Source organism: Brassica rapa, chromosome A03, assembly GCF_000309985.2.
Source record: "Brassica rapa cultivar Chiifu-401-42 chromosome A03, CAAS_Brap_v3.01, whole genome shotgun sequence".
NCBI lineage: Eukaryota > Viridiplantae > Streptophyta > Magnoliopsida > Brassicales > Brassicaceae > Brassica > Brassica rapa.
In genome coordinates this window covers 12,207,794-12,222,928 of record NC_024797.2, presented here as the reverse complement: position 1 = coordinate 12,222,928, position 15,135 = coordinate 12,207,794, and the positions used below count along the sequence as shown (strand labels likewise).

Here is a 15,135-nt window from a genome sequence, read left to right as displayed (position 1 = left end):
AGTTTCACATAACGACAAAAATTCAATCCTGGTGCCTTATTTATTTACAAAATGTATCTTCCAATTTCCAAGAGTCTTCTTACCAGTTACCACCAAGGTACAGCGCATAACATTCTTTTCCCACATTAAAGATAAAGAAAACATATCCATTTCATAAAGAATTCATATACAAACACACTTTTTTTTTTTTTGTAAGCCTCCTTCTGTATAGTTAAAATTGTGGATAAAAATAACCATGAGAGGCATTTTCACTGGGAGGTTGTTGCCGGAAATTAGAGAATCCTGATGATGCTGCTGCAACTGAGAACAACTGTGGTGGTTGTGCGCCTGGTTGTTGCGGTCTCATGGTGCTGGTTTGGCCAGGTCTATGCCATCCCCAGTTACTCATCATCCCTACTTCACTTATATTCTCCTGAAAAATCAAAACATAACATTAAAAACAACATCAAACATTGTTTCACTGTCTGGAATTTACTTAGGAATTGTGTTGTTTGACTTCAGATACTGTTCTCTTTACCTCAAAGTTAGCACGATGGTCCGATGAACCATAAGGAAGATGTGTATTCACCGGCTTTCCCATAAACTCGGTATCTATCTGCAGTTTTAAACACTTGTAAGAAACGGTATCCGAAACCATTTTGAAGGAATCTTCAGAGATTGGATATTGAGAAATTACCGTCAAGCTAACTCCGGGTGGAGTTTCATACGGATTAGAAGGGAAATGAGAGAGCCTCCCATTTTGCTTTGCCGCATTCCCAGGAGAAAGAGAGATTCCCAAGTTGAGATCAAGTTTGTCATGACCACCTTCATAGAGATGAAGAAAACAATCAGAGCTGTTTTCTATAGATTGATGATGAAAATGGTCACAAGATTACATACTCTCAGAGTTAATCTCTTTCTGGAATGTACTAGGCTCGAAGTTTGCGACTGCTTCCCTACCATTAGAGCTTATCTTAGCCTTGTTGTATGCCCTGTTTTCAAGAAGAAAGTGTTCAGAAAGAGAGAAAACTCAACTTGGATCTTGAAAACTAATGAAGTTCTTCTTAGGGAGGTGTAATTTTTTTTTCTGGTAAACAAGTAAATCATGATCATTATAGGACATTGCTAAGCATTTTTCTTAACATCACCATTTCAGAGAAAAACAGTGAAGACAACAAGGAGAAAAGTTGCTCACGTTTTAGCAAGAAGCTGCCCCATCCCAGTTTCCCATTTGCCATATTTGTGTAATGTAACCCCTCTATACTTTGAGCTTCCCCGAGAGAAGCCCGTGCTCTGGCGACGGAGTATGTGCACAAACTCTTCCTTACTCAGGTTCTGTACCTGTTTTAGAGGATAATAACACTCAAACAACATACTCCATAGAAGAAAGATCACATGACACAAATATATAAACCAAAACTACATTCATATAAAAAAAAACCTGTTTCATATCTTCCTCGTAATCACCAACAGTAAAGTTGATATCAGCATCAACTCCTCTGAATTTTATAGCTGCCCGATCATAAGCTCTGTGTTTATTTAAAAAAAAAAAAAAAAACTTTCTTTATCCCATTCATGTACAAATCCTAATCCAGAAGTATAAAGCTGAGAAGAATAATCTAAAAAGTACCTAGCAGCGGCATGAGCAGTGTCAAAACCACCTACAAGTGAGAAATCAAGAAGAGAGTTAAAGATGCAACCAACAAAACTTGTTGTACTATCAACAATCATTTAAAATTATTAATGTTACCTAAATAAACTTGTTTCCCACAATCCCTGCAAAAATAAAAAAAATTATTTATTTGATCTCACAAAGTACAAATAAAAGTTGAAAAAAAGGAGTTACCAAATATGTGATTCCCATCTACCAGTTCTTCTATAGAAAGTGACTCCTCTATACTGCGAGCTTCTTGACCTCGGTCCTCTCCGGCTCTTTCTCACCTGAGCCGGCGCCGGAGCAGGAGCCACCGATTTCGTGCCGACAGACAGATCCATCCAGCTTCTGGAGCTCCAACCTCGTAGCTTCCCACAGTCTCCAGCCACTGGGAAAAGCTCCTTGGTAACGCCGGAGATAGAAGCGGTGCTTTCGTCTCCTCCTCCTCCTCCGACTTTTAATATATCGAAACTGTGAGTGAAGGCGCGAGCTGAGCAAGAGTCGTCGTCTGCATCTGCATTGATTACCGATGACGTCGACGTCCCTGACTCATCCACTCGGTTCCCGGAGCCGTCTGACGTCTGCCGATCTGCGTTTGAGTCACCGTACTGAGTCGACTCGGGAGAGTCAGCGTCGAGGTTGAGATCCAGCATCATCTTTGCAACAAAACACTATACAATCTAGTCAACACGAAGAGAGAGAGAGAGAGATGATCGGAGATTTTCGAAGAACTAACGGTTTTGAGACGTTGATTCAGTTTAAAAGTGACGGCGAAGAGTGAGAAAGAGAAGTTTCACTGACGGAAATAATGTTAACGCCGGCGAGAGACAGAGACTGTTAAAAGGAGGGAGACGTGTGAGGGAACATTTCATATCCTTTCTTAGAGAGACTGATCCAACATTTATAATAGAGACTACTATATGATATTTATTATCGGTAATGTTGTATAACGTTATTTTCTTGTTGGTCCTTTTTTGGTAGTGGTCTACCGGCTTACCAGGTTTCCGGTTGTTTTTAATTCACTTTTTGGTCAATGCTTTTGGTTTACTAGCCTCGGCACCGGCTCGACGGGTTAGGCATTTTCACCTAATTAAGATTGTAATTCTCAAAAGAATTCCATTCAAATAGTCTAAATAAATATCAAATTTGAAATTTGAAAATTCTTAAAAAATTATAACTTGGATGGTAAAATAACAATAAACTATTTAAAAAAACAATTGTGTGTTTAAATTTGTTTATTTCACATGTAAATAAAATAAAGAAAAATAAATGTGCACAAGTTAGCAAAACATATTTTTCTTCATCTATTACTTATTATTCATATATATTTTTTGTATCTCACTTATGTTATTCAAATAATTTCAGGTTTTTATAACTAGTTGAAAAACAAAAAAAAATACCTGCGAAAATATTAAACAATTACTATATCTGCCATTTTAATATTTTATAAACATGTGAGGTTCTAAAAACACTATATCTGCCATTTTTACTAGAAAAATATTCAAACACTAAACCACAAATAAATCTATATTCCACAACACTTCAGATTCACAAACCAATATTTCTAGTAACATAAGATTTAAATTTATTCTTACGTATATTTTCTGTTTCTTTTGTTTTGCATTAAATATTCAAATTTCGACCAAAGTTAAAAGTACTTTTAAGAATGCCTCCTTTTCTATGAGATTTCCAAAAGTCTATTCCTTAAGCTAGTAGTGATTGTTTTAATTTTGCTTACATGTCAATACTACATTCCCTCTCACAAAAAAAAAAACACAACATCTTTAGTAAAAAATATGACATGACATTTCTTATTAAAACATGTAAATCTTAATGATAAATTTTTGTTTTTGGTAAGATTCCTAAAATGAGATAATAAAATTAGGTACATACCATATATAAATCATCTACATAATTATCGTTCAAATTTTAAAATAATATAATTACAAAAAAAATTAAGAAAATTCCACATCAACTAAATATAAAAAGTTAGCCAACTTTGTATAAATATCTATATTTTTCAAAACAAAATGTAGGTAGATCTTAACAAATACAAAACTAAGATAATCTTAATTAAAATTCAAAATTTTATGAAAAACTAAAAATTCAAAAACATTTGTCGATACATAAATCATCATAATAAAACGATTATTCAAAGTTTTAATTGTGAATTTATTTGAATTTAAATACGATACAATACATTAAAATCGGTTTGTTAGGAATTAAACAAAAAAAAAACCAGTAAATCAAATTTAAATATTAATAACTTCAAGTTTTTGTCTTATATAATATTATTTTTTTGCATTGCATAAGAAAACACCTAGTCAAAATTAAAATATTAAGCATACAAATCATAATGACCAAGTATGCTAAAGTGGTTACACATTGCAAAATCAAATCCTATAACTAAACAACCGTTCTATGTAATCAGAACTTCCAACATATATTAAGACCAAAAAAAAAATAATGGTTAATAAGCTTTTACTTGGGGGTAGTAGTTCTTCTTTAATTGTGTAGTTTATGTTGTTTATTTATTACCTATTTGGTTTTGAATGATGTTCTTAGTTTTTTTTAACTGTTTATGAGCTAACAATTCTACCACTTTATAAGAATGCACATATGACTATGCTATTCTTAACCGTCCTATGAGATCCATGTTCGATAGTACGCATTGCACTATATAACTTCTTGGTGTAAAAAATATTAATGAAGTATTGGTCAAACCACTATACTAAAGAGACTTACACTATCATGTACTCCCTTCGGATACGAATATAAGATGTTCTATATTTTTATCTTGTATACAAATGTACGATGTTTTAAGATATAATTAATGCATTTATTTTTAAAATTTAAACATAAATTAAAAAGTAAAATTATAAGTGGTGAAACTTTATTGATATAATAAAAAAATAACAATTAAAATAGTTTGTTTCTTAATATGTGTGTAAAACTTTAAACATCTTATATTTAAATCTAGAGGGAGTATAGTTTAATATAGTTAATGGCTTCATAAAATCTTACAACAGCCAATTTTGAAATCTAAATTTTTTTATCATTGTCAATAAAGCGAATAAAGCAGCTTAACTATAGCAAACTATTAATAAAACTTGCTTGTTACGTTTATTCTAATTCTTTCTGTAGCAAATAGATGTAAATAACAGTCAGGAAAATCTACTCTCTTTCTAATAAAATCAGATTAGATATATCTTCTAAAGAAACCATTGATGTTATGCCAAAAATATCTGACTATCTGACCCATCTAGATCGTGAACTGAGTACTACCGCACATGTTAATAGTATGTATACATATAAAACATGAGATTGTGAAGATCTGTCTTGGACGGCATCGTCCTTTCACAATGGTCAATAAGGTGGGTCAGCGATCTAACGGCTGGGGTCGCCTAAAGTCTTATATACTATTTTCTTAACGCAAATCTAAAGAAGATTAAGAACTTGTGATATCCAATTTCTCTCCCCCTACATGCGATTCACGACCATGAGTAAGTAACATGTGACTTTCTCGTCTTTCTTACTTTCTTTCTCGTACTGCTCTTACTTTTCTGTCAAAAGCTTATGTACTGTATATACTTTACTTCATTGAAAATCATATTTTGCCGATAGTAACCTTTTTTCCTATTGGTGTAAGAGTTCTCTACTTCATATTTTGTATTAAAAACAAATATACTGACTTCAATATTCATCTCTAAGAAAAATTATTTAGATATTAGATGTGTCAATGGATTTAGCCTTTTTTTTTTTAACACAAAGTATGTTAGCCTTTGTTATCTCATAACTCTCGCTATACAAAAGAGTCTGTAACATTTACCGGATATTCTTATAATAGTTTAGGTAATATTGTCAAAATACTAATCTTACAAAATTATAAAAAAGGATTGGGATCCTCTTACATCATTTTTATAACTAATTAATAGTATTATGCTAGTTGTTCGATTCATGCGAGATAAAATATCAGCGACATCTTTTAAAAGCAAGCAACGTAGACACCTTGCCGACAAGGAAATATACAAGTGGGTAGATAAATGTTAATTTTAATTAAACATGATTAATTTGAAAAAGTAAGATAGTGAACTTTTTTTGGTTGGACGCCATGGCTGAAAATAATATTTATGGGGATGTGATTGTTGAAGTGAAGACATATGTTTATGGGTTGTGACATGTGATTAGATGACTACAGAAACCACTGAACTTTTGAGCTTCTTTTTGTTCACCGTAATAACACATGTTTCAAGTGGGAATGTTACAACTTAAATTCTGAACTTCTTTGATGATTGTTTTATTTTAGGATTGTTTTTAGCACAAAGCATAAAGTGCAACATTTTAGAATGAATCTTTAAAATGCATCATTACATTTTTGTAAAAACAAAATGAAAATTTGAATAGTTTAGATAAGAAATAAATAAGACGCAAAGTTAAATTTGAGAAATAGAGGAAATTTAATTCAGAAATAACGAGGCAGGTGGTCGGAATTTTTGACTAGTAACTATAATGAATACATGTTTACCAATAAAATCTAACATATAGATTTCTTGTTATATGGGAAATGCCAAGATGCAGACACGCATTTTTGTTCATACATTTCCCCTAAAGATCCTCCCAAATTAGTTGGCTCCCATGATTTTGACATTTCCTATCATTATGTATCGCATTCACATCCTCCCAACACTGTTTACTTTTTCCATATATATATTAGTTTCCTTTTTGATTTTGAAAACTATTTTGGTATACTACAATGTTAGTATCTTTGGTTTTTCTTGTATCAATTTGAGTGGTACTACATTGTACTTTCCGTTTGAAAAAAAGTTTATTATAAAGTTTGAATGATAGTTGTTTTCTTATAAATGATAGAATCCCGTCTTTCAGTAGTTCTAAATATATTTAAAACACAATCCTAGAAAAATATAGTTGATTTCTTCCAATAAATGTATACTGTAATTGTGCCCCCATCTTTGCCATAATAAACATATGTCGGCATGAAAAAGGGAGAAGTTAGTTGATTAGAAAATTCAATTGAAATAATGATTAGAAAAGAAGAAGAAATGCATTTTTTGTTGCTATCTTAGTCAAACAGCAAATACTTTTATGCCCTTACCCATGATGGTAAGTGCTAACCAAGTCTTCATCCTTAAAAGATACATAAACATATAAAAACTTAAGATCTGGAAAACATAAATTATTCCAATTCTGGTTACTCCCACTAATGGACTTGTTAGTTACTTGCTAGGGCCGGTGCGTAAGCAAGTGACAAATTAAAAAAGAAAATCTTCAATGTTGCAGATAATGTAAAAAATTTTATACACCCAATGATACTATGCCAAGTGTGGATATGCCACATGATTCGATGGACGATATTTTTTTGCCTTGCTTTCCAGTTTCACCATCGTTGATATAACATCAAAGATAATATCTATGTGATTAGTAGCACAATGTAAATCATAAAAGGTTGAAGTGGCTTCTTCCATTGCTAACTAGACATCCTGAAGCAATAACCGATTAAGAATAACAATTCACTTAGATCACTGAATGTTCAGGCAAGGATCAAGGGACAACTTTGGATCGGGTCGACGTGGAATCGGGTTGGACTGTTTGGATAAGGTTCCGATACCATGTTAAACTAGATAGGCTTCCAACCTAAAATCAACTGGTGATAAGTGGAATGACACATTTATCTTATATATTGAGTATGACCTCTTTTAACTATTGATGTGGGAAACTTAGTCTTTAATAATAACATGTATGCTTAATTTACATGTTTCTCTGTAATGCTTATTCGTCAGTGTTTCTAAATGAATGGACAGCATGCTCATGTTCAAGAGAATGGTAAACTGCTTATGAAGTTTGCGTTTTCCAGGGACCATGTTTCCCACAATAACTGTTAGATATCATCAACACTCATGACAATATTATTAAAAAAATTGGGTCCAAAACTAAGATTCACAAAATTACTATAAAATATTTGCATGTAAGTTTTAAATGTTTCAGCCATGGAGTTGAGCCTTGAACGCGATGAGCCATTTAGAAGCGGGTTTTTTAGGGTGATCCGCATAAGAGCTCCACCCATTGTTCTTCGATCTTCACCGCATCATTGACAAAACAGTAATAGGCGACTGTTCTTCTCTTCTTCTTCAATCCACACATCTTCCTCTCTTTCGATCATCAACTCATCTTTTTATTTTGCCTTCTTTTTCATAAGTCAGGTGGTAGAAGAACACGAGAGAGGAAGATCTCAAGTTCTCATAAGTCATGTAAATCCTTGCTGGTCGTCTCAGTAGCGTCATTTCGACGTTTCATCTAAATTTTTTTCCTCTTTCCAAACTTCTTTGTACCTTTTTGTTTTCCATCAACAAGTCGTCATCACCACCAATTCAACTGAAATCTGAAAGTTAAATTTGGAGCATTTTTTAGAAGAAGAAATGGGTATCCTCGATCTCGGAACTTCTTCTTGTTAACCAAGAAAAGTGCCTCCATTTTATCTCCTCTGTCTTATTTCTCAATCACATCAAAAGATTAAGTAAAGATGTTGAAGTCTTTTGATTTGAGAATCTTATGAGCATTGGGCTCAGCCGCGGTAGTAGTAATTAAGAGGTTGGAGTCTTTTAAAATGAGAATGTTATGAGCGTTAAGTTCAGCATTAATAGTGGTACCAAAGTTCATATTCTCACTTCACTGTAGCGAAAAGCATCGATTTCAACTCGGATAATCGCATTTAATTGTAACTTTACTTCAAAGTGGTTACTTTGCTTGATGTGTTAGTGCATTAGGAGTATACTCTCGCTTACATTCAGGAAATATATATGGGACTGTTGGAGCATACACTTCTTAGTGAGGTTGATTTTTATAACTTAAATTTGTTAGTGAGGTTGATGTTTATAAAATAAATGAAATTACAAGTTTTAAAATTGACTCAAATACCTTGGCGAGTTTTGAATTGTTAATTTCTGATTGATGAATATTGTGCAGGCCATTACATGTTTTTGTTTGTCCCGCAGGCCAACTTGCTTAACTGCATATATATGGAGGGCGGGATTGGTATCAGTTTCAAAGACCGCATCCTGCCGTGGGCTATGACCTAAATAGAACAGTTACCGCAGCAGAGCGAGACATTTGGTCGCGGAACAACCCAATTGTCATCTCTAATCACAGCCAGCACACAAAAAAACTTTGGCATTCATTTCCCTTTATGATTCACAATGTCTCCTTCGAAACTTTTACTTCCTAACAATAACAACATGAATAACTGTCTTTCTAAGATCATACTAATATACATTACCATACCATCAACACAAGGGATGTTTTCTGTCCACTATGAGTTAGAAACAATGGCATAGGCCATGGAACAACACATATTTCTACATCTTTAATTGTGGAGCAAAACCACATAGAGACTAGCCAACTTTTTGACAAAAGCTATTTGAATCGATCCTAAAACGGAGATTTTCCCTTTTTTTTTATATTGATTATGTAAATAAAAAAATATCAAAAACCAAATTCTACATTTATAACTCCGATAAAACTTTTTATTCCACGTGTCAGCATTTCGCTATTTTAATCATCTAATATAAATATAAAATCAAATGTTTAATTAATGTTTATTAAAATAATAATTTCTTTTTGTGAGAACCTTCTTTTGAATATCTGACTGATAAGCCAGCTCTTACTAACTAAACCAAAGTCATAATATTAACTAGTTACTATTAATAAATAATCCTTGCGGTGTATCGTAAGCTTTCTTGTGCCTCCCCGTAGACAAATCCAACACATAATTTATTTATAAAAGTTCAAAAACCAAAGTTTCTCTCTCCCTCACTTTTGCCCTTTCCTCTTTCTCTCTCCTTCCTTCCTTCCCGTAACCCTTCCCCTCCCTCCCTTCCTTCCTTCCCCCATAAGCAAAGATTACAATCTGTTCCACCTTCGTAGATTTAGCCATGGGATGCTTCGGCCGCACGGGAAAATCCAGCAAACGTTCCGAGACGAAGAAGAAGAACAACGATTTCGCCAAACACAACAAACTCGAAATCGACGCAAACTGCGTCCGTAAGAGCGCAGATCGCGATTCACAAACGCATCCTAGCTCAGGTATCGATTTATAGATTCCAAAGCTATTTTGAGGATCTCCTCTATTTTGGCTACATTGCATCAAAAGCCGTTTTCGAATCGATTTAGCGTTACGTAATGAGCGCGTTTACTCGTCCTGCTGAATCGTTTGTTAGAGATGTTTTGGTGTTGTTAATCATAGGAGACGGAGACGTGATCTTGTTTGTGAATTGTTGTTTAGAGGGCAGTCCACGTGGAGATGATGTGAACAAGGAGGTACCTTCTGAGGAGGATCAGTTTTCTTTGGACGCAAAGGATTCAAATGTGGAAGATGAAGTTTCGGGGAAGAAAGCAATGACTTTTGCCTTTGAAGAGCTCTCTGTTTCTACAGGCAACTTCAGGTCTGATTGTTTACTAGGTGAAGGAGGTTTTGGAAAAGTATACAAGGGTCTCATCGAGAGAATCAATCAGGTTATATATGCATACATGTGTTGATCCAATCGATTCAGTCTGTGAAATGGTTGTTTGATACAGCAGGTTGTTGCAATCAAGCAACTTGATCGAAATGGTGCTCAGGGAATTAGAGAGTTCGTGGTGGAAGTGATGACGCTAAGTCTCGCTGACCATCCCAATCTTGTAAAGCTTATAGGGTTTTGCGCACAAGGTGTTCAGAGGCTATTGGTCTACGAGTACATGCCTCTGGGATCTCTTGAAGATCATCTCCATGGTATTATACAGTTTCTCTCTATGCATATTAATCATTATTTTGGTATTGCTTCTCTTTTAAATTAATACTTATGAGATTTTTTTTTTGGTGGTCCTTAGATCTTCCTAATGGTAAAACCCCACTTTCTTGGAACAACCGGATGAAAATAGCAGCTGGTGCAGCGAGAGGTTTGGAGTATCTTCACGATACAATGAAGCCTCCTGTGATCTACCGTGATCTTAAATCTTCAAATATCTTGCTCGGTGAAGACTATCACCCGAAACTCTCTGACTTTGGGTTAGCTAAAGTCGGACCAAGCGGGGATGCAACACATGTTTCCACAAGGGTTATGGGAACGTACGGATACTGTGCTCCTGAATACGCAATGACGGGTCAACTCACATTCAAATCAGATATCTTCAGTTTCGGAGTTGTCCTCTTGGAGCTTATCACTGGAATGAAAGCGATTTACAAAACAAAAGCGCGTAAAGACCAGACCCTAGTTGGATGGGTAATGATAAAAATTTCTAACTTTTCTCCTTTTTTTTCAAGTTATCGTAATTCACACGTTATGACATGTTCTTACAGGCGCGTCCCTTGTTTAAAGATAGGAAGAACTTTAAGAAAATGGTTGACCCATTGATGGAGGGAGATTATCCGGTTAGAGGATTGTACCAAGCGCTTGCGATAGCTGCAATGTGTGTTCAAGATCAGCCTGGTATGAGACCGGTGATATCGGATGTAGTTATGGCTTTGGATCACTTAGCTTCTTGCAGTTATGATGCTACTCACAAAGACAAGCGGACTAATGTGATTGAGAATAGGGTCGATGATGAAGAGAAAAAAGTGACCGAATCTAATGTTTGTATGGAGGAAGAAAAACAAGAGATCAAGATTTGTTCAGCACAAGCAAATTAATCAACAACGGTTCTTTGTTTGGAAAAAAAAAATAGTTCTTTCTAAAAATTTGTAGAATGCTTCGTTTATAGGAGCAACAATTTTGTTTCGAGCGATATTGTGGTTTCATGTAATTTCGATTCTGGTTTCAGGGAAATCATTGTGTGACTCGTTAGAAGTAGTTAACCAAACCGGTGCAAACCGGAAAGCCATCGGCATTAGACATTTACAGGTTAACTGTGACTCTAAACTAACCGTTTGTTCACATAATTACTTGCTATTACGTGGAGTGAATGGCGACATGTACAGTATATTGTATAGTATGTATCTGAAAGATGATATCTCTTCATATACTTGTCTTGTATCTGTGATTTGCGAATATCACAAATTGCCCTGCGAGATGATTTGTTAGAAATACAAAGACTCAAATCCGAAGGAAAATCTCCAGATTTGTAAATATTAATCCGAAAAAATTTAAAAATCTACATATTTCACTTGAATTTATAAATACTATATGGATTTTTAAATCAATCAAAATATATATTATCTTATTTTCTAATTATAGACAAACTAATGAAATAAAGAAAAAGTATAGAGTATTTTGGGTATAGTATACTGCATTGAAATAACATATTGATTAGTATTTGAACTCAATGGTCATTTAGCACAAAAATATAGATAGAAATACTATATTGTGTTTATAACAGAGAATTTTGATCTTCTATTATAAAAAATATATATATATAAAATAAACATATATTAACTTTTGAAAAACTAAAACATATTATATACAAAATTAAAACAAGTAAAAAGAAAGAAAAATGCAATAAGAAATAAAAACGCATTTCTTACTTCCTTGTAATGTATAAATCATACAAATATCATGACCAATCTTTTTGGTCGTTTCTTTAATTTTACTAGTTTTGTTGGTTAGAGCATGAGCATCAGTGAACCCCCCTTTGGGGTTCACCTTCTTAATTTTTTATTATTAAAGTTTTTCTTTTTTTCATTTTGATTTTTTTTTTTAAAAAAAAAAAAAAAAAAAATTGACCAATCGCGGACCGCCACGTGTCGTGGGGCCCGCGCTACAGTGATGAACTTTAGGAGAGAGGGTATCATGCAGAAGAGGTGAGAAAGGGTGAGTTCATCACTTTTGCTTTTTTTAATATTTTTTTTTTCTCGTAAAACGTGTGAACCTCCCTTTTGAACCTCTAATGCTCTTGCTCTTAGGCCGTCTAAATTCTCTTTCAGTCTTTTATAATTTGGAACAAAACGAATCTTTTGTAATATAGAATTTAATCTTTTTAGGTTTTCCTCTTAAAATATTTGGGACTAACGGCAATATGTGATAAGGACTAAGGAGAAAGAAAGCAAAAATGTGGTCGTCGTCAAGCTTCTTAGCTTTCTCTCCTCCTCCCAAGCTTTCTCTATTGTCATCATCTTCTTATCATCAAAAAGTCCAAACCTTCCTCTGTTTTACTCAAAATCATTCGTCCACTGTTGGCATCAGTTTCAGCAAGAGACACTTGAATCTCTCGATTATCACCCTCTTGTTCAATGGTGGGTTCTTGTTAGATAAGGCTAAATCCATGGCAGAATCGGGAGATCTTCAAAGATACACCGATTCCAAAGATGGCTTCACTCTTCTCGTACCCTCTTCTTGGACTAAGGTTAATCCGAATGACGTATTCCAAAATGCTGAACTACTGATAACATGATAACACACTTGTGGCTCTTATTGTAATAAAGGTGGAGAAAGCAGGGGCCAATGTTCTCTTTGAAGAACCAGAGAAACGAAGCAACAATATAGGAGTTGTGGTTAGTCCTGTCCGAATAAAGAGTCTTGAAGACTTTGGTACTCCTCAATTTGTAGCTGATAAGCTCATCAACGCAGAGAAGCGAAAGGTAATAAAAATAAAATGACCCAATAAAAAAAATATTCAGTTTGATTTGTTGTCCTTGGAATCAGGAAAGCACAAAGGAAGCAGAAGTTGTATCAGTAGGAGAGAGATTAGGACAAGGACAAGGACAAGGACAAGGACAAGTGTACGAATTTGAATACAAAATTGATAGCACGAGAGGAGGAATCAAAAGGGTTTTCTCGGCTGCGTTTGTGAGCTCTAAGAAGCTTTATATACTGAACGTTGTTCATTCAGACAGTCCAGAGAATCCATTGGCTTCAAGTACGAGAGTGTTGTTGGAACAAGTTCTTCACTCCTTTGATGCTCTGCCTCTCACATAAACCCACCATCCAAATAATAAATCTTTCTTGTAGAGCCCATTTGGTATTTCTGGGCTTATTCTTGAGTTTTAAGGCTTCTAGCAATCTATTAACCCCAATAATTTTGAGGTTTCTTTTTTTTTCTTTTTTTTGGTCAATTTTTTTTGAGGTTTCTTTTATTACGAATAATGTGGTGGGACTAGTTGAACACTTCTTTCTTTCTCATGTATATGTCATGTATTTGATTAAGAGCAACAATTAAAATGTGAGCTCCATACAACTATATGAATGGAACTTGAAAAAAAGGATTAGTTTTCCGAGTCAATGATGATTTTGTAAAAATAATGAATATAAAGGATTTTGTTTTCGAGTCATGAAAAACATATAGATATAACAATAGATTAATATAGTATTTACAACATATTGTTTCGATTTAATAAAAATTGGTTTATACACCCGACAAAAATGGCTTATCTTCTTATCTCATCTAAATAAATTTCAGCGATGTAAATTTTTTTCAATAATTTCAACGTACTTTCACGTGTAGTGAATATCAGTACAAAATAATTAGATTTTTCTTTCAACTATAGTTTACTAGGGTCGGTCCGGCTACGCCCAGGTTTTTTTATTTAAGTTTTAATTTTTATTATATATTTTGCACATTATACAATTATAAAATTATTTTCAATTATGAAATTGTTACAACAAACTTTCAGCACTTACAACCCAGCTAATCAGACCCATGATCTGAATATTTGTTTATCTTACTTATAAAAATTTTGATGTAAAACTTTGTTAAATGTAAACGGAAGGAAAAAAGAGCAAATTATTTGATGCAAATATAAGAAAAATATGACCTGAACAAAAATTTTAGGCGTTAGTAATAGCATATGAAAAGATTGTTGTTCTTTCCAGTACCCGTATGCAAGATCTTTGTTCCATAGAAACTTTTGTCTGTTTACAAAACACACCCAAGATTTGAGCCCGCATTCAAACACTAATTCCAAACTCAATTTTTTTTTTTTACCAGACTTGGGTGTGATAAAGCACATCTTTAAAAAACAATCTAAGAAGCAAACACCATAAACAATCGATTATGTTCAACACATAAAACATGAATTATTTTATATGTTTATTTTTCAAATTCAGGTGACATTTTTAAGTTTTATACATTTTTCTTCAAATTACTAATATACAATGCGAAGTAAAGTACAACCTAATACAAATTGCTATTTTTAGTAATACATATATTTATTTGAATTTATATTAATATATTTGAAAACCAAATAAATCATGTTATCTGAATAAATAATTAGATATTTAAAAATAAATGATACTAATTAATTTAAATTTTGATTTAAATTTAATTTATTATATATAATTAACTTATGTTAATTTGTAAATTAGATATGTCTTGTTAGTAAAGAATAATTATTTTATTTTTTCGAATTATAAAATTAATTGCTATATATAAATAATCAAAATTACTATAAATTTTGATTGAATGAGATTTAGTCATCTAATTTATATCTTTTAAATAAAATCCAAAATTTAGTAAAATATAAAAATAGAACTTAATCTATCAATTTAGTTAATTAGATAAATTATATTGTATTCTTCAAC

At 33.2% G+C, this 15,135-nt stretch overlaps 3 protein-coding genes and 1 long non-coding RNA gene across 7 annotated transcripts; 3 read left to right on the top strand and 1 right to left on the bottom strand.

Annotated features, from left to right (window-relative positions):
- Positions 1 to 9: 9 nt before the first annotated feature.
- On the bottom strand, positions 10 to 2,537 carry LOC103858289 (ethylene-responsive transcription factor RAP2-7). 2 transcript variants are annotated; one of them, XM_033286357.1, is made up of 10 exons: positions 2,370 to 2,537; positions 1,826 to 2,289; positions 1,730 to 1,755; positions 1,610 to 1,640; positions 1,421 to 1,508; positions 1,175 to 1,320; positions 880 to 971; positions 677 to 804; positions 518 to 595; positions 10 to 412 (listed from the first exon to the last, which is right to left on the bottom strand). In XM_033286357.1, the coding sequence occupies exons 2-10, from the start codon at positions 2,287 to 2,289 to the stop codon at positions 212 to 214; spliced, it is 1,254 nt and encodes a 417-aa protein (XP_033142248.1). In that variant the 5' UTR covers positions 2,370 to 2,537; the 3' UTR covers positions 10 to 211. The 2 variants fall into 2 exon arrangements, with proteins under 2 accessions (XP_033142248.1, XP_033142249.1); XM_033286358.1 differs by having other exon boundaries at positions 940 to 971; positions 1,826 to 2,530.
- A 357-nt stretch (positions 2,538 to 2,894) lies between these two features.
- Positions 2,895 to 8,935, top strand: LOC103858288. Its single transcript, XR_631109.3, has 2 exons — positions 2,895 to 7,750; positions 7,848 to 8,935. It is a non-coding gene; the product is annotated as an uncharacterized LOC103858288 (long non-coding RNA).
- Positions 8,936 to 9,355: 420 nt separating this feature from the next.
- On the top strand, positions 9,356 to 12,096 carry LOC103858287 (probable serine/threonine-protein kinase PBL6). 2 transcript variants are annotated; one of them, XM_009135620.2, is made up of 5 exons: positions 9,356 to 9,730; positions 9,930 to 10,159; positions 10,223 to 10,415; positions 10,514 to 10,905; positions 10,983 to 12,096. In XM_009135620.2, exons 1-5 carry the CDS (start codon positions 9,580 to 9,582, stop codon positions 11,310 to 11,312), a joined length of 1,296 nt encoding a protein of 431 aa, XP_009133868.1. In that variant the 5' UTR covers positions 9,356 to 9,579; the 3' UTR covers positions 11,313 to 12,096. The 2 variants fall into 2 exon arrangements, with proteins under 2 accessions (XP_009133868.1, XP_009133869.1); XM_009135621.2 differs by having other exon boundaries at positions 9,357 to 9,730; positions 10,226 to 10,415.
- A 409-nt stretch (positions 12,097 to 12,505) lies between these two features.
- Positions 12,506 to 13,886, top strand: LOC103858285 (psbP domain-containing protein 2, chloroplastic). Of its 2 annotated transcripts, XR_001957772.2 has the most exons (4): positions 12,506 to 12,961; positions 13,041 to 13,196; positions 13,261 to 13,641; positions 13,682 to 13,886. XR_001957772.2 is itself a non-coding variant. In XM_009135619.3 (3 exons), the coding sequence occupies exons 1-3, from the start codon at positions 12,668 to 12,670 to the stop codon at positions 13,531 to 13,533; spliced, it is 723 nt and encodes a 240-aa protein (XP_009133867.1). In that variant the 5' UTR covers positions 12,506 to 12,667; the 3' UTR covers positions 13,534 to 13,886. The 2 variants fall into 2 exon arrangements, 1 of the variants encoding a protein (XP_009133867.1); XM_009135619.3 differs by having other exon boundaries at positions 13,261 to 13,886.
- Positions 13,887 to 15,135: the final 1,249 nt, after the last annotated feature.

Coding starts and splice junctions, on each gene's coding strand:
- LOC103858289 (XM_033286357.1), bottom strand. CDS start 2,289: ATGATGCTGGATCTCAACCTCGACGCTGACTCTCCCGAGTCGACTCAG. Junction 1,509..1,609: donor ACTGCTCATGCCGCTGCTAG/GTACTTTTTAGA, acceptor AAATAAACACAG/AGCTTATGATCGGGCAGCTA. Junction 596..676: donor CACCCGGAGTTAGCTTGACG/GTAATTTCTCAA, acceptor TTAAAACTGCAG/ATAGATACCGAGTTTATGGG.
- LOC103858287 (XM_009135620.2), top strand. CDS start 9,580: ATGGGATGCTTCGGCCGCACGGGAAAATCCAGCAAACGTTCCGAGACG. Junction 9,731..9,929: donor ACAAACGCATCCTAGCTCAG/GTATCGATTTAT, acceptor ATTGTTGTTTAG/AGGGCAGTCCACGTGGAGAT. Junction 10,160..10,222: donor TCATCGAGAGAATCAATCAG/GTTATATATGCA, acceptor TGTTTGATACAG/CAGGTTGTTGCAATCAAGCA.
- LOC103858285 (XM_009135619.3), top strand. CDS start 12,668: ATGTGGTCGTCGTCAAGCTTCTTAGCTTTCTCTCCTCCTCCCAAGCTT. Junction 12,962..13,040: donor TACCCTCTTCTTGGACTAAG/GTTAATCCGAAT, acceptor ATTGTAATAAAG/GTGGAGAAAGCAGGGGCCAA. Junction 13,197..13,260: donor TCAACGCAGAGAAGCGAAAG/GTAATAAAAATA, acceptor CCTTGGAATCAG/GAAAGCACAAAGGAAGCAGA.